General features: G+C 35.4%; 1 protein-coding gene across 4 annotated transcripts; it reads left to right on the forward strand.

Moving 5' to 3' along the window:
- Positions 1-323: 323 nt before the first annotated feature.
- GEMIN2 (gem nuclear organelle associated protein 2) lies at positions 324-25,733 on the forward strand. Of its 4 annotated transcripts, XM_063091144.1 has the most exons (10): positions 324-493; positions 850-934; positions 2,770-2,859; positions 3,215-3,274; positions 6,044-6,157; positions 7,552-7,596; positions 8,814-8,882; positions 12,948-13,058; positions 14,803-14,861; positions 25,175-25,733. In XM_063091144.1, exons 1-10 carry the CDS (start codon positions 324-326, stop codon positions 25,212-25,214), a joined length of 843 nt encoding a protein of 280 aa, XP_062947214.1. In that variant the 3' UTR covers positions 25,215-25,733. The 4 variants fall into 4 exon arrangements, with proteins under 4 accessions (XP_062947214.1, XP_062947217.1, XP_062947215.1 ...); XM_063091147.1 differs by lacking the exon at positions 14,803-14,861 and having other exon boundaries at positions 348-493; XM_063091145.1 differs by lacking the exon at positions 7,552-7,596 and having other exon boundaries at positions 348-493.
- Positions 25,734-26,748: the final 1,015 nt, after the last annotated feature.

The following is a 26,748-nucleotide window of genomic DNA, read 5'->3' on the forward strand; positions in this document are numbered from 1 at the left end:
AATGCCATGAATAATTACAGAAATAATGTTCATTAACTCAAAAAACATCTAAGGATCCCTCACTACTAGGGACGCATAAAAGTTAATAACCCTCACTCTTTACCCTAGCCTTAGAAGAAAGAACAGAGGGTTCTCTCGAAACCACGTTAAAACCACTTCCCCCAGGAATTAAACTCGCAGTGACTGCCTTACACCACCGTAGATTTAACCTTGGGGCAAGCAGTACGTTTGCTCATGCGCAGTTACACCCCCAAACGGCCGCTGACTTCGCGCCGCACCAAGGTGCCTACGTGTGCGCCTGCGCTATGACCTGGAATGAGCGCATGCGTTCGGCGGCGCTGGCCGGATTGAAAACCATGGCGTGGGTACCGGCGGAGTCTGCAGTGGAAGAGTTAATGCCCCGGCTGTTGCCGGTAGAGCCCTGCGACTTGACGGAAGGTTTCGATCCCTCGGTACCCCCGAGGACTCCTCAGGAATACTTGAGGCGGGTCCAGTGAGTGATTTGTCCCTGAGCGGGTGGGCTGGTCGTCTGCCCTGCCCTTGGGCATAGCGCCTGGTGCCCCGCTCGACCCCTGGGGGGGATAAAGCCCCGCTTCTGTTGCCGCCCCAGTTTCGCTTATTCGGTTCTGCCCAAGAATGCTATTGCACGTATCAAGATTTGTGCTCTCAGATTTCTTTGCTTTTAATCCAGATAGTTTCAGGGGTATATTGTTTATACTCCTGAAGTCTGGATTTTATTTTATTTTTTTCTGATTTCATAATGAAGTATGGAAATGAATCGCTTGTTTTACTACCCATGAGCAAAGCGTAATAATAATTAAATTACTTGCATTTGTTACTTATTTGTAGGATCGAAGCAGCTCAATGTCCAGATGTTGTGGTAGCTCAAATTGACCCAAAGAAGTTGAAAAGGAAGCAAAGTGTGAATGTTTCTGTGAGTTTTATCAACCGTTTGGGGATCCCCTCGTCCCCCAAATTTAAAAGACTAAGGGTCTTCCTATAGTATCTTCCAGTATCAATTATGGTGTAGGTAAGATTTGACTACTCCCTACGAAGTTGGACATTTGCTGTACTTTTTCCTCCAGGACAGTTGGCATTTACTGTCACCAAAGAGGCTTTCAGTAACTCTGGCATTTGTGGAGACTTGCCCATTTTACTTTAGGATCATGATCCAATTCTAAACAGGTGTTTAAGTAGGTTATTTATGCTATCCTTTATTTTTTTATTTTTTGGCGACTGGCCAGTAACGGGATCTGAACCCTTCACCTTGGTGTTATCAGCACCACGCTCTATCCTTTATTTATAAGGAAACTTCCCAGTTTTGTCTTTGTAATTGTTATTGGACTGGTGTTTAATCTTAGTGTACTTTGCATGTTCTGAATTTGATCAGGTTTCTTTTTTTAAGAATGAAACACAAATGTCTTATTTTTTTCTAGCTACTTACACACTGGACATTTTCTTTCATTTATTTATCCAGCACATTTTTAATTAAGCAACTAGATTTTGCCAGGCACAGTGAATGCAACAGAGGATAAACCAGAAAAGTTCCCTACCCATGTAGAGTTTATGCTGTCCTGAGGAAGACAGAGAGTAAACGAGCAAACAAATTAAATAATTACACATTGTTACTGTTGTTATTAAGAAAACAAACATATGAAATGGTCAGTAAATAAGAGGGACAAATACTTTAGTTAGAGTAGCCACAGAACGTTTCTCTGAGGAGGTGATATTTAACGTAAGGTCAAAGAAGAGTGGCATGTGAAAAATTTTGATAATAATTTCCTTTTTTATCTTCTAAGTAATTTATCTGATAATTATAATTAGGAGATTTTAAGGGCCAGCCCATGGCTCACTCGGGAAAGTGTGGTGCTGATAACACCAAGGCCACGGGTTCAGATCCTATATAGGGATGGCCGGTTAGCTCACTGGCTGAGTGTGGTGCTGACAACACCAAGCCAAGGGTTAAGATCTCGGTCATCTTTTTAAAAAATGAATAAATAATTAGGAGATTTTAATTCAGACACTATAATGTTTTATATAGTTCCTTTTCAGAAGTTTTTAATTGATGGAACATGATGTTTATATACCTAATTTTTAAAAAGTGTCCCCACAAAGTTTTATTTCAAGGCAATGTGTGATCAGTTGTGAACTATTTGCTGTTTTAGAAAAGAGAAGTAGACCTTTTAAAGTCAAGTATATTTAAGTTATTTGAGTACATTTTGCCTATACTGAAATATTTTATTTGGAGTATATCTCTCTTTTTGTTTCTAACTGTTGATATTATAGAAAGGTAGGATTATCATTCTATTATCTTCAGGGCTCATGTCATTTAGGTTTCTTAGAAACTCCAACTATAAACCATTCCAGATTTATCTTATTAAAATGAGTAAGGATCTGTTCCTAATGTTCTTAACTGGGACATAAATCATAAAGTGAAATGCCCACTTTTTTACATCAGCACAGTACTCTTTGTTCTTGTACAGTCTTTTTTTTTTTTTTTAAAAGATGACCGGTAAGGGGATCTTAACCCTTGACTTGGTGTAGTCAGCACCACACTCAGCCAGTGAGCGAACCGGCCATCCGTATATGGGATCCGAACCCGGGGCCTTGGTGTTATCAGCACCGCACTCTCCCGAGTGAGCCACGGGCCGGCCCCTTGTACAGTCTTGATTACCCCTTACTCCTTATCTTGGTCTTTTACTTTGGAAAGGCATGAGATTCCGAGTATACCACTAACATTGATCCTAACATTTATGTACTTTTCTCTAGCTTTCAGGATGCCAGCCTGCCCCTGAAGGTTATTCCCCAACACTTCAGTGGCAACAGCAGCAAGTAGCACAGTTTTCAACTATTCGACAGGTAAGTGTCAAATTTAGCTAAACTAAAACCCCCCTTCAGATTTATTTCTCTAATTAGACTGTAGTTGGAAAAATAAGATTTATGGTTCTGAAGTATACAGAATATTCATGAATTATCAATTTTCTTTTTTTTGGCAGCTGGTTGGTGCAGGGATTGAACCCTGGACCTTTGTATTATCAGCACCATGCTGTAACAAACTGAGCTAATAGGCCAGCTCCGAAATTATTGTAATCATTAGACATAATACAGTTTAAGCATTTTCCAAGTTTTATGATGGTTAGAATTATGTGCAGAAACTGATTTTTTTTCAGTTATCCACTCTTTGAAGATCATTGTCTAACTTTTCTTCTTTTAGAGTGTGAACAAACATAGAAATCACTGGAAATCACAACAGTTGGATAGTAATGTGACTATGGTATGTAAGATTCTCAGTTTAAGTTATACAATGTACATGCACTTGAAATGCAGTAGTCATATTTACTTTATCTTTAAAGATTCACTTGCTTAGTCCTTGTTATTTTCATTCTTTTCCATATACCATTAATAGTAACAATTCCATTATATTAGTAGTTGTATTGGTCTATTTCTGCTACTTATAACAGAATACCCAAAAGTGGATAATTTGTAAAGGAACAATATTTATTGCTTATAGTTTCAGAGGCTGAGAAGTTCAAAATCCAGGGAACACATTTGTGAGGGTCTTGTTCTTGGTGGTGGCTCCACAGTTACACAGGGTATCACATGGTGAAACTGGCAGAAGAGAGAGACTAACCTCCACTCTCTCTCTTTTTAAAGCCATCAGAACCACACCCATGAACACCATTAAACCATCAATGGATTAATCCATTTACTAGAACATGGTCCTCACAATATGATCACCTCTTTAATGCCTCATCTTTCAATTACCATAATATTATTTCCTACCCTCGTAACACTGTCACAGTGGGGGTTAAGTTTCTAATACATGGACTTTGGAGGACACAATTCAGTCCACAGCAGTGCCTGGAAAGTATAGAATCTGTAGTGCAAATTGTTATATTCATGGCAGTTTGAATCCACAGTATCTTGGGATACTTTGTGTAGGTGACTCTTAGGCCTCTACAAGTTTTTAAGGGTTCTTCTAGACATTTACTTTTTAGGAAATAAATATATTTCCAGTGTTTATGAAAAGATTGAATAAAGGCTTATCGGATTTTCCCGATGAGGTAATGGCTGCATGCAGTAAACCCACATTTACACAGAGCGACGTTTCTCAATACTAGTGACATATTAGTGAAGGCTATCAAGCATACTGGAAAGTAGTATTTCCTACATGTTATCAGGTATTTTATGCTTTTTAGTAGCTATGTTATACGGAGACTACTCAAAAAGGGAGTTAGGGAAGAGGTGGATACATGTTCCAGGGCAATAGTTTTTAACATTTTAGGGAATTTCTTACTTCTGAGAATCTAGTGAAAGCGATTTATCTTCAGAGGGGAAAAAATGCACCTATGCACAAAATTTTGCACACAGTTTGAGGTGGCTCATAGATTTAAGATTTTAGAAACTTCCTCTAGGACACATTGGGATAAATGGCTGCTTGCATAGCTTTCCTGAGACAACCAGCTGAAAGCTGATTCAATGTATGGCATCTCTGTATGCTTCTGCATACCAGTTGGAAGCTCTGCTCTACGAAAAGTTTGAAGGGAACTAACTTATAACTTGCCCCTGTCATTTAACTCCTAAAAGGTGTAGCTGGGATTCAAACTCACATTTGCCTTTCTCTAAAGCTTGTTTCTTTTACTATCCAGTATTGCCTTCCTGCAAGATGGGTGCGTGCGTGCGTGCGTGCGTGCGTGCGTGCTTGCGTGCGTGTGCGTGTGTGTGTGTGTGTTGGTGGGTGTGGGGAGGTAAGTAGATAGATATATTTTCTTCTTATTCAGTGTAAGGACTTTTGGGTACGTGCCCCCTAATTCAAAAAGAAGCCACATCAATTACATTATGATAATATGGTTTTGTCAGAAATGGAAATGACCTAACATAGTTGATTCAATAAATAATAGTCCATCAGAACAGTAGAATATTATGTATCAGTTGTAAATATTTCTCATGGCAAATGTAAACATTATGTAATTAATAAAATGAAAAAATTTTAAATCACACTCTGATGGCAACTATGTTAATATGAGCATTTATTTATTGATTTATCCAGTTATTTATTAACTGAAACAGAAACAGCCTCTGACCTAATAGAGTAATGGGAAACAGTGGATACATTGTTGCAGGACAATAGGTTCTAACCTTTTAGAGGTCTCATGTTCATCCTGAGAATCTAATAAAAAAAAGCTGCTTATCCTCAGGGAGGAAAAATGCACCTATGCATAATAATGTGCAAGGTGATATCTATAAATAAAAGTTGTTTTGTAAAGGTGGTTACATTAAGCTGAATGTTCTCCTCTACTAGTCCTGCTTTTTCTAACTAGCAACATAGAGTACTAGTATATGAAGTATGTAATCATGTTTCCTTACCTGGTATCCTTCTGTCCTTTAAACATTCTTATTGCATTTTTTCCCAGACTCATTTCCATCTTTATCACCCTCTTTTGCATATACTTTTTCTTGTCAGTGTCCATTATAGTGTGATCCCAATTAAACACATACCACATACAGTGTGACCATTTATACACTGTATTTAGTAGAGCTGCCATAAGAGACTAGGTGACTTAAAGAACAAAAATTTATTTTCTGACAGTCCTGAAAACTAAAAGTCTAAGAACAGGATGTCAGCAGGGTTAGTTTCTTCTGAGGCTTCTTTCCTTGTCTTGCAGGTAGCCCCTTCTCCCTGTGTCCTCACATGGTCTTTCCTCTGTGCGTGAGAGCTTGTATGTGGGCGAATCCCTGGTGTCTCTTTGTGTGTCCAAATTTCCTCTCATAAGGACACCAGTCAGATTGTATTAGGGCTCACCCTAATGGCCTAATTTTAATTTAACCACCTCTTTAAAAGGCCCTATGTCCAAATACAGTCACATTCTGTGAAACTGGACATTAGGGCTTCAACATCTGAATTTTGGGGACACACAATTCTGCCCATAATCGATACTGTATCTTTGTATTGAGGTAGTGAGAATTTTGAAAATCCTCACTTTTTTTTTACTGTTCAATATAAAAATAAATGTGGATAAGTAAATTTATTTTTTTCTTCCAGCCAAAATCCGAAGATGAAGAAGGCTGGAAAAAATTTTGTCTGGGTGAAAAGTTATATGCTGAAGGTGCTATTGGACCAGCTACCAGTGAAAGTCCTGGAATTGATTATGTACAAGTAGGTGATATGTGGATTAACAAAACAAAAAACGTTCTTATTTTGCTGCATCACTTAGTATAAGGGGTCAGAAACTACAATTGGGCCAGATCCAGTCCACAGTCTGTTTTTGTATACCCCATGGGCTAAGAATGGTTTTAACATTTTAAAGGGTTGTAAAAAAGCAACAAACAAATAATATGTGACTGAGACTGTATGTAGCCTGCAAAACCTAAATGTTTAAGTAAAAATGTTTACTCTCTGGCTCTTTACAGAAAACGTTTGCCAACTCCTAACTTAGTTTATTAGGTCTTAAACTTAAAAAGTGGCATCCCAGTTTCTGAAACAATTTACTGTCACTTATTTTAGGTTGGCTTCATATCTCATGTGTTTTATCTGTGTAATAATTTTATTAGTTAAATAGGATTCAGTTTTTTGAAATTATTAATAAGCATGGGTCAAATAACGAGTTATGAGTAGTACTGGTAACACTAAGGTCCAGGGTTTGATCCCTGTACCTGAAATACAAATTGTACTTAGATGAGAAGATGCCAAACCTCACTTGTAATAGAAATATAAAATATAACTATGCTGAACTGCTATTTTCAGGTAACAGGGGCAAAGAGAGTTCGATATACTGTGTTGACAAGGGCTGGGAAAACAGGCACTCTTACACATGGTGCAAGAGTATAACACTCAAATATTTGGAGAAGATAATTTGGCACTGTTTCTCATACAATGTATTGTTCTGTTGGGTAATATCCTTAATGTATGCTACATTTCAAAGCTTTTATAGTTAAATAAAGAATTAAAATTTATTTAGTTTATTACAGAATACATACAAGTAAAATATACCTTATTAAAAAACCACTTAAGGAAGCGAGAGTTTAATGCATATCTTCTAAGTTTCTCACAAGTCAGTGGTGTTTTCGTGATCAGAGTTGTCAGCATCAAACTCCAAAGTAGACTTTGAATCTAATCAGATTAGGTTTGAAGAATATCATCCTAATTCAAGTACCCTTAATTCCTGAAAATGTTAGCCTTAGCTGAAGACTTTGAAATGATGTGTATGTACAACATATTAATGACATAGTATGTTATAATTTCATTGAATATATTTGATAAGAATTGAACTTTTTCAAGTAGTATCATTTTTTAAAATTTCGTACTTTAACATTTTAGTTACTAAAATCATACTTAAAGTTTATATATTCAGATTTCAAGATGTTATTTTCTTTCACATTACCAACATAATTGTTCCTGGAATGTCTTCTTATAATGGGCAATGAAATCATTGTCTTTTATCTATTCTTTGTAAACAACAGTATGGCAAGAAATTCACCATTTTGGGAAAAAAAATGAAGCCCCTCCTATAAACATCATTTAGTAAATTTCATTCTCATTTTTTCTTACAGATTGGTTTTCCCCCCTTGCTTAGTATTGTTAGCAGAATGAATCAGGTAAAATCCATGTAATTATAAGGATATATGCATTCTTCTGTTTGCAATGTCTGTGCAAGTATTTGAATACATTTACTGAATACTTACAGTATGGAAGACCTTGTCCTAAGCTCTTCAGTGGTTATTTAATGTTCACTACAACTTTACATGGGGAGTTGTTATTAATATCCATTCTTTTAGATTAGGAAACAAAATTTGAGGTTAAGTAATTTGGAGGTGGTTTTCAGCAAGTAAATGGCAACACTGAATTTCAGTGCCAGGTAGATCTAACTCCAGAGCTCATGCTATTAGGGTGCTAAAGTATTCAGTTGTGTACATTTTAATTGTAAGTCTTAGATTCTCAAGTTTGAGTTAAGTACTGAGGTCAGTTGCCATTTCCAGTTCTAGACATCCTACACGTTTCATCGAGATGGAAATACCAAATTTTTTGGATCAAAAGGGGAGAATTATGGAGTTTGGTTTTCAGTGTTTTAGCAGCAGGGACTCTTTGTTATCCATTTAAAAGGCAAATAAAAACTTTTTTCTGTTTTGCTTTCACATAGCATCTCTTGGAAGGTGCTTTCATCTCTTGAAAGATTTTTTTTTTTTTTGAGGTTCATACTCTGTTAAATCATGCATAATTCGTCTGCTAAGGCTGGGGGTGGCAATCATACACAGGCTGACAATTTCACTTACTTGATCGTTTACATTAATACATTGTAGCAGTTGTAGTAAATTCCATCAGTGTGATTCTTTTGTTTGAAAGCATTCAACTATATTTGAGTAAGCCAGGGAATATTTTCAAAAGTTTGGTAAGTTCTGTCTGTATAGCTTTAAAACAGTTCTTTCTCTAGCTAATTTTCTCTTTAGATTTGTACTTTGATTTAGTTTGACTTGGGAAATAAACTGAAAGTATTAATGCAAAGACTCCTTTTTTAAGACCATGTGAAATTTTTCAAGTAGTTACAAGCTAAATCCTAGGATTTAAACCAAGGCATTAGTTGATATATGAAAATGTAAAAATATTCGTCTTAAAAGCCTCTTCTTATTGGGTGAGCCATTTAATCAAATTACTGATTAGAGTCACAGTTTTCTTTGGAAGTCTGAAGAATGAGACTATCAGAGTTGATTTCTAAGTAAACTTAATGGAACTTATGTTGGACTTGTTAGTGTTTTATTACTGATACAATACCTCCCCACTACTTGTTTTTTTGTTTGTTTGTTTGTTTGTTTTTTAGGCAACAGTAACTAGTGTTTTGGAATACCTGAATAATTGGTTTGGAGAAAGAGACTTTACTCCAGAACTGGTAGTATTGCATCTTTTTATTTTCATAATGCAGGCAAAGTTATATATTATATATGAGACGTGACTCTACAGTGTTTATATTTATATATGTGTATGTGTATGTGTAGATATATATATATACACACACACAAGGGGTCTTCAAAAAGTTCATGGAAAGATTCCTTTTTTTTTGTGGCTGGCCACAGGGATTGAACCCTGGACCTTGATATTATCAGCACCACACTCTTAACCTCTGAGCCAGCCCATATTGTCTTTCATTTCCATTTTTCCACAAACTTTTTGAAGTACCCTAGTATGTATAGAACTGTACATGTAATCTGAACTATGCTTTTTTATAGTGATATCAGGAACTTACACCAGAATAATCAACATTCTACTCTCTCTTAAAAAAGTCTTACTTTGAGAAAAAAATGTCAACTAAAGAGTTGATTCCTATCCTGGTACAAGCTACTTATCTCGTTGTGGACCAGTAACAAATAGGTCACAGACTGGCAACCAGTCTGCAGACCCCACTTTGAGTAATACTGGCTTAAAGAAGTTTGAAATGCATTTTCTAAAATGGCCTTAAAATTCAGTTCAAAAAAGAATATCAGAAATAACAATAGTAGCAAGCACTACATGCCAGGCATTGTTCTAAGGAACAATGTAATAACTCATGGAACCCTCCAATGACTTATGTTATTATCCCATTTTACAGATAAGGAAATTAAAGCATACAGGGCAAGGGTTCCGTAATATGCTTGAGGTCAAACAGCTCGTAGCTGGAAGACTCAAACCCATGCAATCTGGTTCTAGGATCTGTACTCCTAATAACTACACTATACTTTATTTTAATACTTTATATTCACAGCTTATTTTTCAACTTCAAAATTGGATAAATTTGGTGGGTATTATATAAATCTGTTACCTGAGGCTCCAGAGCTACCTATTGAGACCTGTATAATCTTTGCCCGCCAGAAGTTTATAGTCTCCTGGGAAAGACAGATAAACCAACATTGCATTGTAGGGTGTATTAAGTTTCCCAGCTTACTTCAGCAAAATGGCTTAGATAAATCACTTTAATAAGTACAATGACCATATTCTTTATCACTACATTTCATTTTACAGTTTTATGTCTTCATCCTTTTAAATCTGTACTATATACCATATACTTTTTATAGGGAAAAAATGTATATGTTTAAGATTACTTCTTCAGCTTCTTTCAATGGTTATACATGTCTTTTACATAGTTGTAATCAATGTGTGTGTATGTATATTTTTTAGCTCACATTTCTTACATATATTTCTATAGGATAATGTAATTCACATAATTGCAGTTGTCTTATTGTCTCTTAGTTTACTTTGATTCTCTTATTATCAACCATTTGGGTTCTTCCTCATGTTTTACAATCACGAGTAAATTACAAACATTTATACTAACTTATTTTTTTATTATTAATTTCTCAGGATGTTTCTAGATTAGGATTATTGGATCAAGGTTTTATAAGGATCAAGATTTTATAAGCCTTTGTTACGTTTTGCCAGGTTGGTCTCCAGAAGAAACAAACCAGTTTATAATGCCATCAGTAATGGACACTTACATTTATTTCTCTTCTCTGCAACCCCACTTTAAGTTGAACCACATGAAATTGCCATTTTTGTAGCTTAAAATGTTTGATTATACCAGTTCCATATGGCTCACTCTAATTTTATAATTTATGTTTATTTTTCCTTTTTTTTTTTTTTTCCTTGGCTGGCCAGTCCAGGGATTTGAACCCTGGACCTTGGTGTATAACATCCTGATCTAACCAACTGAGCTAACCAGCCATTCTATTTTTCAAATTTAGTAAATGTGTAGTAATACTTCAAATTAAATATAATATACATTTCTTTCAATACCAGTGAAACAGTGTTTTCCCCATCTGTTGGTATATTAGCTACACCTTTGATCGATAACTTTGTGTTCTTAAGCTGCTTGTTTATTGAAAACTAGAAATGGAATGTAAAACCTTATGTCAATCCTCTATGTTTGATAGTGACCCTTTACTCAAATTATTTATCTGATCTGTTTTCCTCCTTTTTTTGTTTTTTAACTTTGTTGTGAGAGGTTTTTTTTTTTTTTTTTTTTTTTTAAAAGCAAAAGAAGCTTCTAACAATTACCCAGTCAAGAGGGTGATAAATTTGGTTTTGCCTGCTATTTAGTGAAAGGATATTACCAAAAAGTGTAGTTGTGTTTGCCAGAGGAACCATTAAAGTGTTCCTGAGTAACTGACAACTGATTCACTAAATTTTAACATTGACTAATTCTTTAAATCTTATTTTGAGTAATGAGACTCTTAAATCAAAGGTGTTTGATTCCTCTATCCAAGTAACCATGCCGTCAGAATTCTAGTACTGAGAATATCAGTGTTTAGAGTAAAAACCTGTGTTACAGGATATTTGCTTATCATAAACTAGCAGAAGGAAGAAAGGACCTTTTATTTTTTTCTTTATTTAGTATTATTTGTTTAATATGTTTGTTTTTTTTTTAAAGATGACTGGTAAGGGGATCTTAACCCTTGACTTGGTGTTGTCAGCACCACGCTCTCCCAAGTGAGTTAACCAGCCATCCCTATATAGGGATCCGAACCCATGGCCTTGGTGTTATCAGCACCACACTCTCCCAAGTGAGCCACGTGCCAGCCCTCTAATATGTTTTTGATAAATACAGCCTTATTTTACCATCCAAATGTTGAAGCTATTCAGAAAGATTTTCAGCATTTTGGTTTTGGGTTTCTAAAAATTTTTTTAGTATTTTCACAGTGTGTTCACTGACTTTGAGAGAAAGAACCTTTCAGTATAAATTCATTTTAGACAGTCAGTAGAAGTTTTGAGCAACTTCTGAGTGTAGAGGATATTTGAATACCTGAATGCTGTCTTTATATATGAAATTTATCCCTGAAGATTTGATTCAAGTTTAAATGTATGATTTTCTTTTTTTAAACTGTAAAAGAGAATTTCAATATTTGTAAAAAGAAACCTGGATGTGAATGTTTTTAGAAAAAGTCTTATTATTGATTTGGGGTTCCCTGAGGAACCAAGTGTGTTGCATAAATTGTTATTTAAACTTTGTTCTAATATTCTCTAGGTTTCCCCAAAGGGATATGTTACTCAGAATAAACTGAGTTATATACACTGCAGGTAGAAATATGATTGGTATAACCTTTCTGGAGTATAATTTGGTAATTATATCTCAGAAACTTTAATGAACATACATATGCTTTGACACCACCATTTTACTTGTAATATTTAATAAACATTTCCCATGTTGTTAAATGGGGTTAAGAAGGGAATGTTAAGTTCCATGTTGAGATTATTTATTATGTATTATTATTATAGAAAATGTTTATTAAGCATTACAAGTAAAAGCTACAAAATGTTGTTATAATGTTGAAGGATTATTGAAAAAAAGTTGTACAGATACATAGGAAAAAGACAAACATTTTAGAAATTAGCAAAAATTTTATCCGCATGATGGGACTACAGGTTTGTTTTTTCCTTTGTGTTTTTGGTGTTCTTCATTGTTTTTCTGCATTGAGTACAGAATATATTAGTTATGTAAAGGAAAAGAAAAATCCATGTTAAAAGGGAGCAGGGATAAATTCTGCCTGTCATGATATTTCATCTACAGTATTGTTCCTTTGTATGGATCCAGGGGACAAAATTATAAAATTACAAAATGATTTGTTTATCTGTCCACAGAGGGCAAAGAAAAAAGTGTATCTCAAGTTTTGCAAGGATTTATACACATCTTAATGTAGTTTTCTGCTTATGAATGAGAACTTTAGCTGTAGTAAGAATCTCTGAAATGAACTCTTTGGAGGCCAGGGAATATTTTAAAGTATCCAGTGTCATATGTCTACAAGATACAAGATATCACCTGGTTGTCCAAATGATCCTTTGTTGTCTATATCCAAACATAAGATAGTTAAACGTTCTATGGATTTATTCATAGAAAATAACCAGGCACAACATTAGACATTTTTAAAAACAAGTTAAACTATGGTTCAGTATTTGTCTGATTATTACTTTTCAAAATTCTATTTAGGGAAGATGGCTTTATGCTTTGTTGGCTTGTCTTGAAAAACCTTTGTTACCTGAGGCTCATTCACTGATTCGGCAGCTTGCAAGAAGGTGCTCTGAAGTGAGGCTCTTAGTGGTAAGTTGTTGCTTACTATTTCAAATTGAAAGCACACACCAATTTATATGGTGGTAAAGCAGGATTCCAATGAAATAGGAAAACATGTGGAATATTTTATTAGTTGGGATTAGATTTGGCCACGTAATAGAAAACCCAAAATAATGTAGCTTAAATAAAATGGAGATGCTTTTCTAGATATAGGAAGTCTGAAGGTAGGCAGACAGGTCTAAGATGGCAGTAACTCAGAACTTTGAGTTCTGCCATATGTGGTTTCCAATGTCAAGCTCCTGTCATGATCCAAGATGGCTGCTGGAGCTTTGGCCATTATACTGTATTTTATTATAAGTGGCTTGAAAGAAGAGAAGAAAGCCATCATCCATCCCCTTTAAACCTTCCCAGAGATTCCACAAGCATTCTGGCTATTTAGCTCATTGGCCAGAATTCAGTCACATGGCTATAGGAGACTGCAGGAAATGTTTACTTTTGGTTGGGTGGCAGTATGCCTAGCTAAAAATAAGCTTCTGTTGCTACATAGTAAAGGGAAATAAGAAGCTAGAGTGGCCAACAAACATTCCCTGGTACAATGATTGTTTTGAATTTCTCCAATTAGACCCTTCCTCTAACTGATGCCTGCAGCTTTGCTATAGCCCAGTTCTGATTTTTTGTCTTTCCTCCCTGCTTCCCTCCCCAAAACGTATATTTGTTCTCCATTCACCACTCCAAAATATTTTCATTGAACTTTCATAATGTGGCCCAACTAACTTTTATAGGGCCCGTGCTCCGAGCAAAATTTACTTGCTGTTCATGAAATATCCACCATGCTTTATCCCTAGACTTTATTCCCTCTGCAGAAGTGCCTTTTCATTCTCTTCCAATTTGCACCTAAATGACATATAATTTTCATAATCTGGCTCATACTCCACCACTTGCTATGGAGCTTTCCCTGGTCCGAACGACGAGAAAGTCTCTCCATCCTCTGTTTTTTAGCATACTTTGTATCCTTTTTATGGTACTTTACACATTTTTCCTTTTATTAAATCTCATATGTGGATATTTCATCTTCTGTGCTATTAGCAGACATTACATTTATTCAGCTTCATTTCTTGTAGTGCTTGGCACATAGAAGAATTGAAGTGTGGTAATATTGTGGAAGTGTGTTTCAAGTTTGCATATGACCTGTCAGTTATAACAACACACAATAAGTTATTGTGACTTTCCCTTGAAATGTGTAAACATAAATTTCATACTCTGTAAGACTACCTTCCATGTGTCTTGGGCCTGTCACTTTAACAAATATTTAAAATGAACTTTCTAGAATGTGTAGTTCAGATATTACCTGCATCATGATTCAGAACGCTGATCTGGAATATTTTCTGGTATGTCTTATCCCGGAAGCCAGGATTTCACTCTTTCTCAATTTAGTTCCTTAAAATATTTATGAATTTTTTTATTACTTTCTATTCAAGACGTAGGCTTTTTATTGTTCCTCTGATAGAAACTAGGAAAAAGAATTTCTTCCAAGATATCCTCCTAGAGCCTTCAACTTATTTCTTTTTCTTGTTCAGAAGCTCTTTAAAAGATGATCTTAGATGTTTCTCAAGAAATTACAGTTTTCCCCTTTTTCTCTGAGGATTGCTATTTGGATGTGATGATTACTATCATCTAATAAAATTTTCATGTTTTGCATCTTAAAAGGAAACTTATTTTAAAAATATTAGGGGAGAACAAACTGTATTTAAAATTATCTTTTTTCCCCCCCTAGGACAGCAAAGATGATGAGAGGGTTCCTGCTCTGAATTTATTAATCTGTTTGGTTAGCAGGTACAGATATGTAATTGGTTTCTTGCTTATTTGTTCAATTATCAATGGGGATAGAATGTGCTTAATTTTATTGCATTTGTATTTTTTTAATTGTCTGTGTCCTTTGTTGATTTTCAATTGGGGTATATTTTTATTTAGTATATGTTTGATTTCATTTCTTACATCAAAATTTGACCTGGAATTTTTTTAAAACTTTCATATTCTAAATTCTAAATAAAACACACAGTTATTTTAGGTCTTTTCCTCAGCATATTTTTGTTCCATTGATCAGTATTTTTATTCCAATGCCAGTACCTTTTTAAAGCTTTTAATATATTTAAATATTGGGAAGGTAAGTAATCCTGTGTTCATTCTCCCCTAAACAAGACACTTTTTCAGAACATACATATATTCAACATTTAGTTTATCTATAATGATTATGCTGCTGATGATAATTAACACTGGGCACTTTGTGCCAAACATTTTTCTTAGTGCTTCGTAGTAGGGAACTCATTTAATCCCCGTAAGGTAGGTGCTTTTATCACTTTACAAATGAGGAAACCATGGCAGAGAGAGGTTAAATAACTTCTTACCATCACAATGCTATTAAATGTTAGAGCTAGGATCCAAACCTTGGCAGCTTAGTCCAGAGTTAAACTCTTAACTATGCTGATCACAAATGAAGCTACTACCTATACCTCATATGTTGGTAGTAAGTATTAAATGAGAAGATAGAGCAATGCCCTAGGCACCTTATATTCAGTATGTCTGATCCTTATAACAATGTAGGGTTTGTTTTTTTTTTCTTTTTACAGATGACACAGGTTCAGAAAGGTTAAGAAATTGATGATTCTGTAAACCAGTAATTAATGAAACTTAGAGATTTAAACATAGCTTCTGACAGCTAATCCACTGAGATTTCACAATATTGTGCAACTATGAAAAAGATAGTCAAGTGTGTTGGTTATGATTTTTTTCCTCAAAAAGCTACATAAAATTGGAAAAAGTTCTAGAATACAAAAAGTTCTGAAGTTAATAGGCTTCATGAAGGAAGACTTATAGAAGAGTATAGAAAGTTTGAAAAAAGGCCTTGATTCTCATTGCACTAGCAGCTTTAACATAAGTAACATATTGTAAGTCTCGTTTTCTTATTAGTTTTGTTTGTTTTGATAGCTTTAAGGCATTAACTGCTAATTCATAGAGATCACCTATTCAAATGAGTAAAATCCTATTCGACTGGGATCAAATAGCTACATGTTTATCCATCTTAATTATTTTACCAATAATAATTATCGTTTTTAAGCTTCTTCTTATGTGGGTTTTCAAATACACACAAACATAGTAGAATAACCAACCCCCCTCAAGACCCATTCATCACCCATCTTCAATGATTATTAACTCTTCACCAGGGTATTTCATTTCTCTCCATCTTTTTTGTTAATGTACTTTATACAAATCCCAGACATATCATTTCTCCTGTTTTTAGTATGTATCTAGCTGATAAGGACTTTTTAAAAACATGACTGTACCCCAGTAAGGAGGAGAAAGAAAAAAACAAAACATGGCTGTAATACTGGTAGCAAACCTAATAAATTTAATAATAATTCCATAGTGTCATCTGATGTCCAGTCCATGTTTCATATCCCCTAATTATCTCAAAAATGTCTTTTTACATTTGAGTTGTTCAAATCAGGATCCAAATAAGATCCAGTCATTGCTTTTTTTTTTTAAAGATGACCGGTAAGGGGATCTTAACCCTTGACTTGGTGTTGTCAGCACCACGCTCTCCCAAGTGAGTTAACCAGCCATCCCTATATGGGATCCAAACCTGCGGCCTTGGCGTTATCAGCGCTGCACTCTCCCAAGTGAGCCACGGGCCGGCCCTCAGTCATTGCTTTTGTGTGAGATGTCTCTTAAGTCTCTTCACCAACCCCCTGGGTTTTTTCCTTTGCCATTTATTTGTTGAAGAAACTGTAAAATTTGACTTGTAAAATTTCTCCTGGTCTGGATTGACTATGTCTCATGGTATTTAATGTGTTCATCTATCCCCCATATTTTCAGTAAACTGGTAGGTAGGTCTAGAGGCCTGATTATTTGGAGTGTTTTTTGTTTGTTTGACAAGACTCCATGGGTGCTGATGTGTCACATCAGGAGGCATATATCCAGTTGTTCTACTTTAGTGTTGATAAAATTGATCACTGGGTTTAGTAAAATTCATACCTTTTACCAGTTGGTTTAGACAGCCATTGATGATTATTTCTTAGATCCATTATTTCACTGGCAATTAAATAATGCTGTGTTTTCTATCATTCCCTACTCATGTATTAGCTAGAATTTTTCTATAAAAAAATAACTTCCCTTCAACAACATGGTTACCTTGAAATGTAATTTATAAAACAAACAAATAAACCAGGATATGTGCTAGCTTCTTGCTCTTTAATTACTAATTTTTAGGTTAATGAGAGGTGGCCTAGCAGTTTCTAAAGATGACCAATAAGGTTGTATCTATTTTTGGATTATCATTTTGCACTTTAGAATTTTAACATTTGATGTATAGTCAGCCATCTGTATCCACAGTTTCCACATCTGCATACTCAATCAACCATAGATCAAAAATTTAAAAAAAAATAATAATAACAATGAAAAGTAATACAAATAAAAAAATACAGTATAACAACTATTTACATAGCATTTACATTGTGTTGGGTATTAAAAAGTAATCTAGAGATGATTTAAAGTATACAGGAGGGAGGCTATGTATAGGTTATTATGCAAATACTAGGCCATTTTATATCAAGGATTTGGGGCATCTGTGGATTTTGGTATGCACAGGGGTCCTATAACCAATTTACTGAAGATACATCCTCTCATATACTTTATATAGTTGCATACTGTATGTATAAGGAATAATGACAAGGAAAAAACTCTGTACATGTTCAATACAGAGGAATTTTTTTTTTTTCCCGAATATTGATCCACGGTTGATGGAATCTACAAATGTGGAACCCACGGATATGGAAGGCCAACTCAATTTCAATCTATTTAATCATTCTTTTTGATGCTCAAATTGTTCTATCTTTGGCCAGTTGGAACACTCGAGGTCAATTCCTATCTCCTTTTGACACGACCCTTAGTGGTCTTTTATGGCTTTCTTACTTCCTGGTATGCCAAGATGATTCATATGTATCTTGTGCATTTCCAGTTCCAGATCTGGAATCAGTCTTTTCTCCTGGGAGTGATGGTTCCTTTTTGTTAAAGTAAAAAATGGTATTTAGAGACCACAATTTGGACACTAGGAAAGCTAGTTCTTATTAAGCTAGTCATTGCTTTTATTCCTTTTCAGTCAACAGAGCTAAGAAATGTTTTTTAGCAAAAGACAAATAAAATCCTGAGTTCAAATTAAAATTTTAGTTAAAATTTAAAATTAAATAATTTTTCCTTTAATGTTATATTTCTTTTTCCTGTGCTGAAAATTCTGGTTTCTAACAACATTAACATAACTATTGGCTTTATTCTAAAATATGTATAATAGTTTCAGAATAATAATAGCAGTGTTACTGAAAGTACAACTATTGAAATATTTAAGAATTTCTTTCAGTTCTTTTTGTCTCTGATTTATCTCATTAGGGACATACAGTCAGAATGTAGTGTTTAAATTCATTTGAAATTATGCTGTGTGGTATGCCAACTTGATACATGGTGAAATTCATTTGGTGGAATTTGATTATTGATTTTAAAACTTTAATCTTATTGCTCTCTGCTCCACCATTTCTGCCATGTGAGACCCCTGGGTCTCTGTTGCAACCACCAAGACCCTCACCAGATATGTTCTTTGGACTTTGGACTTCCTAGCCTCCGAAACTGCTCCACAGGAACCTGGCCAGGCAAGACCCTGCCCTTGAGAGGCCTGCTCCACTGACCCTGAAGCCCTGAGAGAGCAACAGGTAGCCAAGCTTCAGCAACACTTCCTGCCACTACTGCAGACACCAGGATAAAATGAGTGGACCATGACAGCCTCTGCCACAGTAACTGTTGCTATAAGGACAGCTTGCTGCCAAAACAGCAGCCACCACTACCTCGTAGGTTTTCTGGTGACCACTCATCGACATAGACAGTAGTGACACCAGCAGAGCCCAGGGAAAGAAGAAAGAAAAAAGAGAAAACCCATTTGGAGTCACCCATTTAAACTGAGGAGTGCTAGTATACCCCAGTGCACCTAATAGAGTCAGGGAGCTAGCCAGAGTGCCAACAGTCTTGCCCAGGAGCACCCACTATAACCTAAGAGTGACAAGACTCCAAGGCGCTATTCCCCAAATTTGAAAACTTGCCTATCTCCTGACAATCCAATATAGAGTCACCAACCTCAGCAAAGAAATAATAAGTGTCCTTCGGAATAGGTCACAGTGGCACTCGTACACAACACCAACACTGAATTCAGCCAAAATACCTTCACAGAGACTACACTATGGTGTCTACCTGGATCTAATACTAGAGCACCCCATTCAACCATCATTATAAAACACACCTGCAAGAGGTGTGCTAACCCCACTCCAGAGTAATTTCTCTTCCAGATGACTAAACACCAGCAGAGAAATACTAGAAATATGAAAGAACAAGAATGACACCACCAAAGGAATATGATAACTCTCAAGTACTAGATCCTGTAGAACAGGAAGTCCTTGAAATGACTGACAAGGAATTTTGACCTACAATTCTAAGGAAACTAAATGAGATGCAAGAAGACTCAGTTAGACAACACAATGAAATGAGAAACAGTATACAGGATCTGAAAGAGGAAATGTACAAAGAAGTCAGTGCTCTGAAAAAGAATATAGCAGAGCTTGTGGAGCTGAAGGATTCATTCAATGAAATAAAAAACACAACAGAGAGCTTCAACAGCAGGCTAGAAGCAGAAGAGAAAATTTCTGATCTTGAAGATGGCCTGTTCGTAATAACACAGGCAGACAAAAAAAAGAGAAAAGAATTTTAAAAACTGAAGAAAATCTAAGAGAGATAGCAGACAACTTTAAATGCTCAAATATCCAAATCATGCATATTCCAGAAGGGGAGGAAAAAGGAAATGGCATTGAAAACATATTCAATGAAATAATAGCAGAAAACTTTCCAGGTATAGGGAAAGATACAGATCTTCAGATTCAGGGGACTCAAAGATCCCCAAACATATTTAACTCAAAAAGGTCCTCTCCAAGCCATGTTATAATCAGACTGGCAAAATTCAAAAACAAAGAATCTTAGAAGCATCAAGTCACCTATAAGGGAGCCCATATAAGACTAACATGAGAATTTTCTTCAGAAACCCTAAAAGCAAGAAGAGAATGGGATGATATATTCAAAATACTAAAAGACAAAAATTGTCAGCCAAGAATACTTTACCCAGCAAGGCTATCCTTCCGAAATGGAGGACAAATAGTATATTTCCTAGACAAACAAACTGTGGGAGTTTACTACCACACAACCAGCCTTACAAGAAATTCTCCAGAAAGTGCTGGTTCTGATACCTGAAAAACAACCATTACTACCATGAATACTGGAGAAAGAACAAAATCCACCAGTAAAATAAAAGTGTAACAATAAAGAGAAAAAAGTTTATCTACCATACCAAGAAACCAACAAACACAAAAGACAAACAGTAAATCAAAAAGAAAGGAACAAAAGATATTTAAAATATCCAAACAAAATCAATAAAATGCCTGGAATAAATCAGCACCTTTCAGTAATAACTCGTAATGTAAAAGGATTAAATTCCCCATTCAAACGACTCAGACTGACTGATTGGATTAAAAAGATGGATCCAACAATATGCTGCCTTCAAGAGATTCACCTCACCTGTAATGACACACATAGAGTAAGAGTGAAACAATGGAAAAAGATATACCATGCAAATAGAAATGAAAAACAAGCTGGAGTAGCTAGTCTTATATCAATAATATAGATTTTAAATCAAAAGCCATAAGAAAAGATAAAGAAGGCCAGTATATAATGATAAAAGGATCTATCCAACAAGAAGACATAAAAATCAAATATATATGCACCCAACATCGGAGCAGCCAGATACATAAAGCAAACACTATTAGATCTAAAGAAAGAAAGAGACACTAATACAGTAATAATAGGGGACCTGAACACCCCACTCTCAAAATGGGACAGATAGCGTTGGTGGTATAGTGGTGAGCATAGCTGCCTTTCAAAATGGGACAGATCATCTAGGCAAAAAATCAACAGAGAAATAGAAGATCTAAACAGAACTTTAGACCAGTTGGACTTGGCAGACATCATCAGCACATGAAACATTCTCCAGGATAGACCACATTAGGTCACAAATCAAGTCTCAACAAATTCAAAAAAATTGGAATTATTCCATGTATTTTTTCAGACCACAATGGATTAGAACCAGAAATCAATAATAAATGAAACTCTGGAAACTATACAAATACATGGAAATTAAACAACATTCAACTTAATGACATATGAGTCCAAGAAGAAATTAAACAGGAAACCAAAAAATTTATTGAAACTAATGAAAATAATGACACATCATACCAAAACCTGTGGGATATTTCAAAAGTAGTTCTAACGGGGAAATTTATCACAATAAATGCTTGCTTCAGAAGAATGGAAAGATGGCAAGTAAACAACCTAATATTTCACCTTAAAGAACTAGAAAAACAAGAAAAATCCAAACCCAAAGTTAGTAGAAAGAAAGAAAGAAGATCAGAGCAGAACTAAATGAAATAGAAACAAAAAACAATACAAAAGATCAATGAAACAGAAAGTTGGGTTTTTGAGAAGGCAAATAAAATTGACAAGCCATTAGCAAGGCAAACTGAAAAAAGAAAGAAGAAACAAATAACAAAACTTAGAAATGAAAAAGATGATATTGCAACTGATACCTCAGAAATATAATGAATCATTAGAGACTACTACAAACAACTATACGCCAACAAATTTGAAAATCTGGAGGGAATGGATAAATTTCTGGACACACAAACTACCAAGACATAGGAAATCTGAACCGACCAATAAAAATCAGAGACTGAAGCTGTAATCAGCAGTCTCCTGACAAAGAAAAGCCCAGGACCAGATGGCTTCACTGCAGAGTTCTACCAAACCTTTAAAGAAGAATTAATACCAACTTTCTACAAACTATTCCAAAAATTGAAACAGAGGCCATTCTCCCAGACTCATTCTGTGAGGCAAACATCACCCTGATACCAAAACCAGATAAAGATACAAGAAAAGAAGATAACTACAGGCCAATATCTTTGATGAATATAGATGCAAAGATTCTCAATAAAACACTAGCTAATAGAATACAGCAATACATACATAAAATTATACATCATGATCAAGTGGGATTCATCCCAGGGATGCAAGTTTGGTTCAACATATGCAAATCAATAAATGCAATACACCATATCAGCAGAATCAAAGACAAAAACCATGTGGTCATCTCTATAGATGCTAAAAAAGCATTTGACAAAGTTCAACATTCATTCATGATGAAGCCTCTCTATAAACTGAGTTTACAAGGAAAGTATCTCAACACAATTAAAACCATATATGACAAGCCCACTGCCAATATCATCCTGAATGGGGAAAAGTTGAAAGCTTTTCCATTAAGAACAGGAACAAAACAAAGATGTCCACTCTTACCACTCCTATTCAACATAATATTGGAAGTACTAGCCAGAGCAATCAGGGAAGAGAAGGCATTAAAGGGCATCCAGATTAGAAAAGATGAAGTCAAATTGTCCCTGTTTGCAGATGATATAATTCTATATATAGAACAGCCTAAAGATTCTACAAAAAAAGTCAGAGTTGATAAACAATTTCAGCAAAGTTGCAGGATACAAAATCAACATGCAAAAATCAGCAGCATTTCTATACTCCAACAATGAACTAGCAGAAAAAGAATTTAAGAAAGCTAGCCCATTTTAGTAGTCACCAAAAAAATGAAATACCCGGGAATAAAGTTAACCAAGGATGTGAAAAATCTGTACAACAAAAGTACAAATTACTGTTGAGAGAAATTAAAGAGGACACAAAAAGAGGGAAAGATATCCCATGCTCTTGGATTGGAAGAATTAACATTGTGAAAACATCCATACTACCCAAAATGATCTACAGATTCATTGCAGTCCCCATCAGAATTCCAATGACATTCTTCTCAGACCCAGAAAAAACAATTCTAACATTCATATGGAATAAAAAAAGGCCATGAATAGCCAAAGCAATCCTGAGCAAAAAATAAATCCAGAGGCATAACACTACCTGACTTAAACTATACTACAAAGCTGTAGTAACCAAAACACCATGGTACTGGCATAAAAACAGCCACATGGACCGATGGAACAGAATAGAGAACCCAGAAATCAACCCACACGCCTACAGCCATCTGATCTTCAACAAGGGTACCAATTCTACACACTGGGAAGAGACTGCCTCTTCAGTAAATGATGCAGGGAAAATTGGACATTCATATGTAGGAGAATGAAACTAGACCCATACCTCTTGCCACATACCAAAATCAACTCAAAATGGATTAAAAATTTAAATATACATCCTGAAATAATAAAACTCCTTAAAGAAAACATAAGGGAAACACTTCAGGAAGTAGGATTGGGCACAGACTTTATGAATATGACCCCAAAAGCACAGGCAACCAAGGGAAAAATAAACCACTGGGATTATATCAAGCTAAAAAGCTTCTGCACAGCAAAAGAACAGCAAAAGACAACCACAGAGTGGGAGAAAGTATTTGCAAGATACACATCTGACAAAGGATTAATATCCAGAATATACAAGGAACTCAAGCAGCAGCAAAAAAACCAAATAACCCATTTAAAAAATGGGCAAAGGAGCTGAATAGGCAGTTCTCAAAGGAAGATATATGAATGGCCAACAGACACATGAAAAAGTGCTCAACGTCACTCAACATTCGGGAACTGAGGCCGGCCCGTGGCTAACTCGGTAGAGTGCAGTGCTGATAACACCAAGGCCACGGGTTCGGATCCTATATAGGGATGGCCGGTTTGCTCACTGGCTGAGCGTGGTGCTGACAACACCAAGCCAAGGGTTGAGATCCCCTTACCGGTCATCTTTAAAAAAAAAAAAAAAAAAAACATTCGGGAACTGCAAATCAAAACCACTTTGAGATACTATCTCGTTCCAGTTAAGTATGGCTAATATGCAAAAGACTGAGAATGATAAATGCTGGTGAGGATGTGAAGAAAAAGGAACCCTCCTATGCTGTTGGTGGGATTGCAAAATGGTGCAGCCTTTAGGGAAAATAGTATGGAGGTTCCTCAAACAATTACAGATAGATGTACCATATGACCCAGCCATTCCACTGCTGGGTATATGCCCAGAGGAATGGAAATCATCATGTCGAAGGGATACCTGTACTCCCATGTTTACTACAGATCTATTTACAATAGTCAAGACTTGGAACCAGCCTAAATGCTCATCATCAGATGAGTGGATAAGGAAACTGTGGTATATCTACACAATGGAATACTACTGTGCTATAAAAGAAAAAGGAAATAGTACCATTCACAGCAGCATAGATGGACTTAGAGAAAATTATATTAAGTCAAATAAGCCAGGCACAGAAAGAGAAAGACCACATGTTCTCACTTATTTGTGGGAGCTAATAAAAATAAATGTAGAAACATACAAACAAACAAACGGGGAGGGGGGTAAGAAGAAAGAACAATCACAACAATTACTTGAACTTATTAAGACAAGTGAACAGATATGATGTTGGGGGGAGTGGGGAGAGGGAGGGGAAAAAAGGAGTAATTGGTAAAGGGATACAAAAATCAACTACATTGTATAGTGATAAAATAAGTAAACTTTAATCTTGATAATTATAGAAAATATTTACATTGTCTACAGTTAAAATTATAATTCAAGGTACATTTGGATAATTTTAGCATCTACCTTTATCCTCATTAGCCTCTTTTCTCCCTTTTATAGTTAATCATTTTATTAATTTTTTATTTATCCATGCATTATCTCTTTTAAAAAGTATAAAGAAATATGTGTAAATATATTTGTTCCTGCAAACACAATCTAGCATACCAGTCTGTTTTGTATCTTGTTTTTTTCACTTAAATATTGGAAATCACATAGCAGTGTAAATACTATATTTCCCTCATTCTTTTTTATAGCTTCGTTGTCTTTCATTGTATAAATGTACTGTAGTTTACTTAACCAGTTCCCTTATTAATGGACATTTGAGCTATATGTGGTTTTTTGCTATTACAAGGAATGGTGCAATTAATATCTTTATGCATACTTTTTTTTACTAGGTATTTTGACCAACGTGATTTAGCTGATGAGCCATCTTGATGTAACTGATCTCTCAAGGACAGAAGATATTTCCGATGAAGGCAGCCTAAGTCTGAAGAAGTACAATGCCAGTTCAATACAGACTGCATCAGATCTTCCAACACTATGTGAAGGGTCCTCATCTTAACCTGTGCAACTCAAGTTGATATTCAGATCACAGATTGTATTGATTTGGATGTTTGGAATTTCTATGGGAAATCCCACCTGGTTTTTGATGAAAAGTTTGAACAGTTTTCTAGAATCACATGCATTTAAAACAAATTGAGTGCCATTTAATGGTGAAGCAGCATTTATAGAAACTGAATAATGAAATTTTATGGAGGTCCTTGGTGCTGTTTTATTGTTTATTTACCTATATACATAGAAAATTTTTATTAAAAATGTGTTTTGGTTACTAAAATTTTGTTTGGGTCTTGAGCAAAAGACAATGGATGTCCTTATTATTAGAATAAAAATAATCTAGATTAAATGGCAAATGTGTTATAGTCAACAATAAAATTAATCAGGTTTTCCCTTTAAGCTCAACACTTTTTTTCTTCAAATGCAGAAATAATAAGCTTAGTACTTTTATTTTCAAATGCTTTATTACATAGAACTTTATAACAAATAGTTTTTCATAATACTAATAGGTCAACTTTTAATTTTTCTGTCAAATCTTTTATCACATAACTTATCTATTTCTATATCTAGTAGGAATACTTTCTATTTTAAGTAACAAGATCCAAGTAGCAAGTGATGGTTATTCAAATAGGGGTTTATTTTTCTCACATAACAAGAAGTGACATAACTGACTGAATATCAATGTCAGTGATACTCCTTTAGCTCTTCCCTCATGGTGACAATAGGCCACTGCAGTTCAAGGCAATGTATCTGTATTAAAGACTGGAAAAAGGAAGGAGGCAGAGCCTTCCACATCTGATTCTTTTCTCATAAAAACAAAACATTCCCTAGAAATCCACATCCAGCTTCTGTTATTTGTAGGCCACAGTGTGTAACTCGTGATCACCCCTAACTACCACAAAGGTGGGGAAATGAAGTTATTCTTTTCTAAGGCCAAATAATTTTAATCCATTTTTCTGTAAATATTTAGGTTGTTTCCTCCTCTGTGCTATTGTGAGAGAGAGGAGGTGCCAGGGTTCTTTAAACAATCAGCTCTCCACGGGAACTAAGAGAGCGAGAACTCACTCACTACCCTTCCTCCCCCAGGGAGAGCATTAATCCATTTATGGGGGATCCACCCCCATGACTCTCCAACACTGCCACATTGGGGATCAAATTTCCACCAGTTTTGGAGGGGACAACACATCCAAACTCCATCATCTGTCCTCTCCTGCTCAAAGTTCATTTTATTATGGCCTTTCTTTCCCATAAGTTGCCTTTTCACTCTGCTGTTTCCTTTGCTGCACAGCCTTTTAGTTTGAAGTAGTCCCATTTGTCTATTTTTGCTTTTGCTGCCTGTGCTTTAGGTATGGTATCCAAGAGATAATTGCCAAGACCAATGTTATGAAGCTTTCCCTCTATTTAGGACTTTCAC

The sequence above is a fragment of the Cynocephalus volans genome, chromosome 3, assembly GCF_027409185.1.
Source record: "Cynocephalus volans isolate mCynVol1 chromosome 3, mCynVol1.pri, whole genome shotgun sequence".
Taxonomy (NCBI): Eukaryota; Metazoa; Chordata; class Mammalia; order Dermoptera; family Cynocephalidae; genus Cynocephalus; species Cynocephalus volans.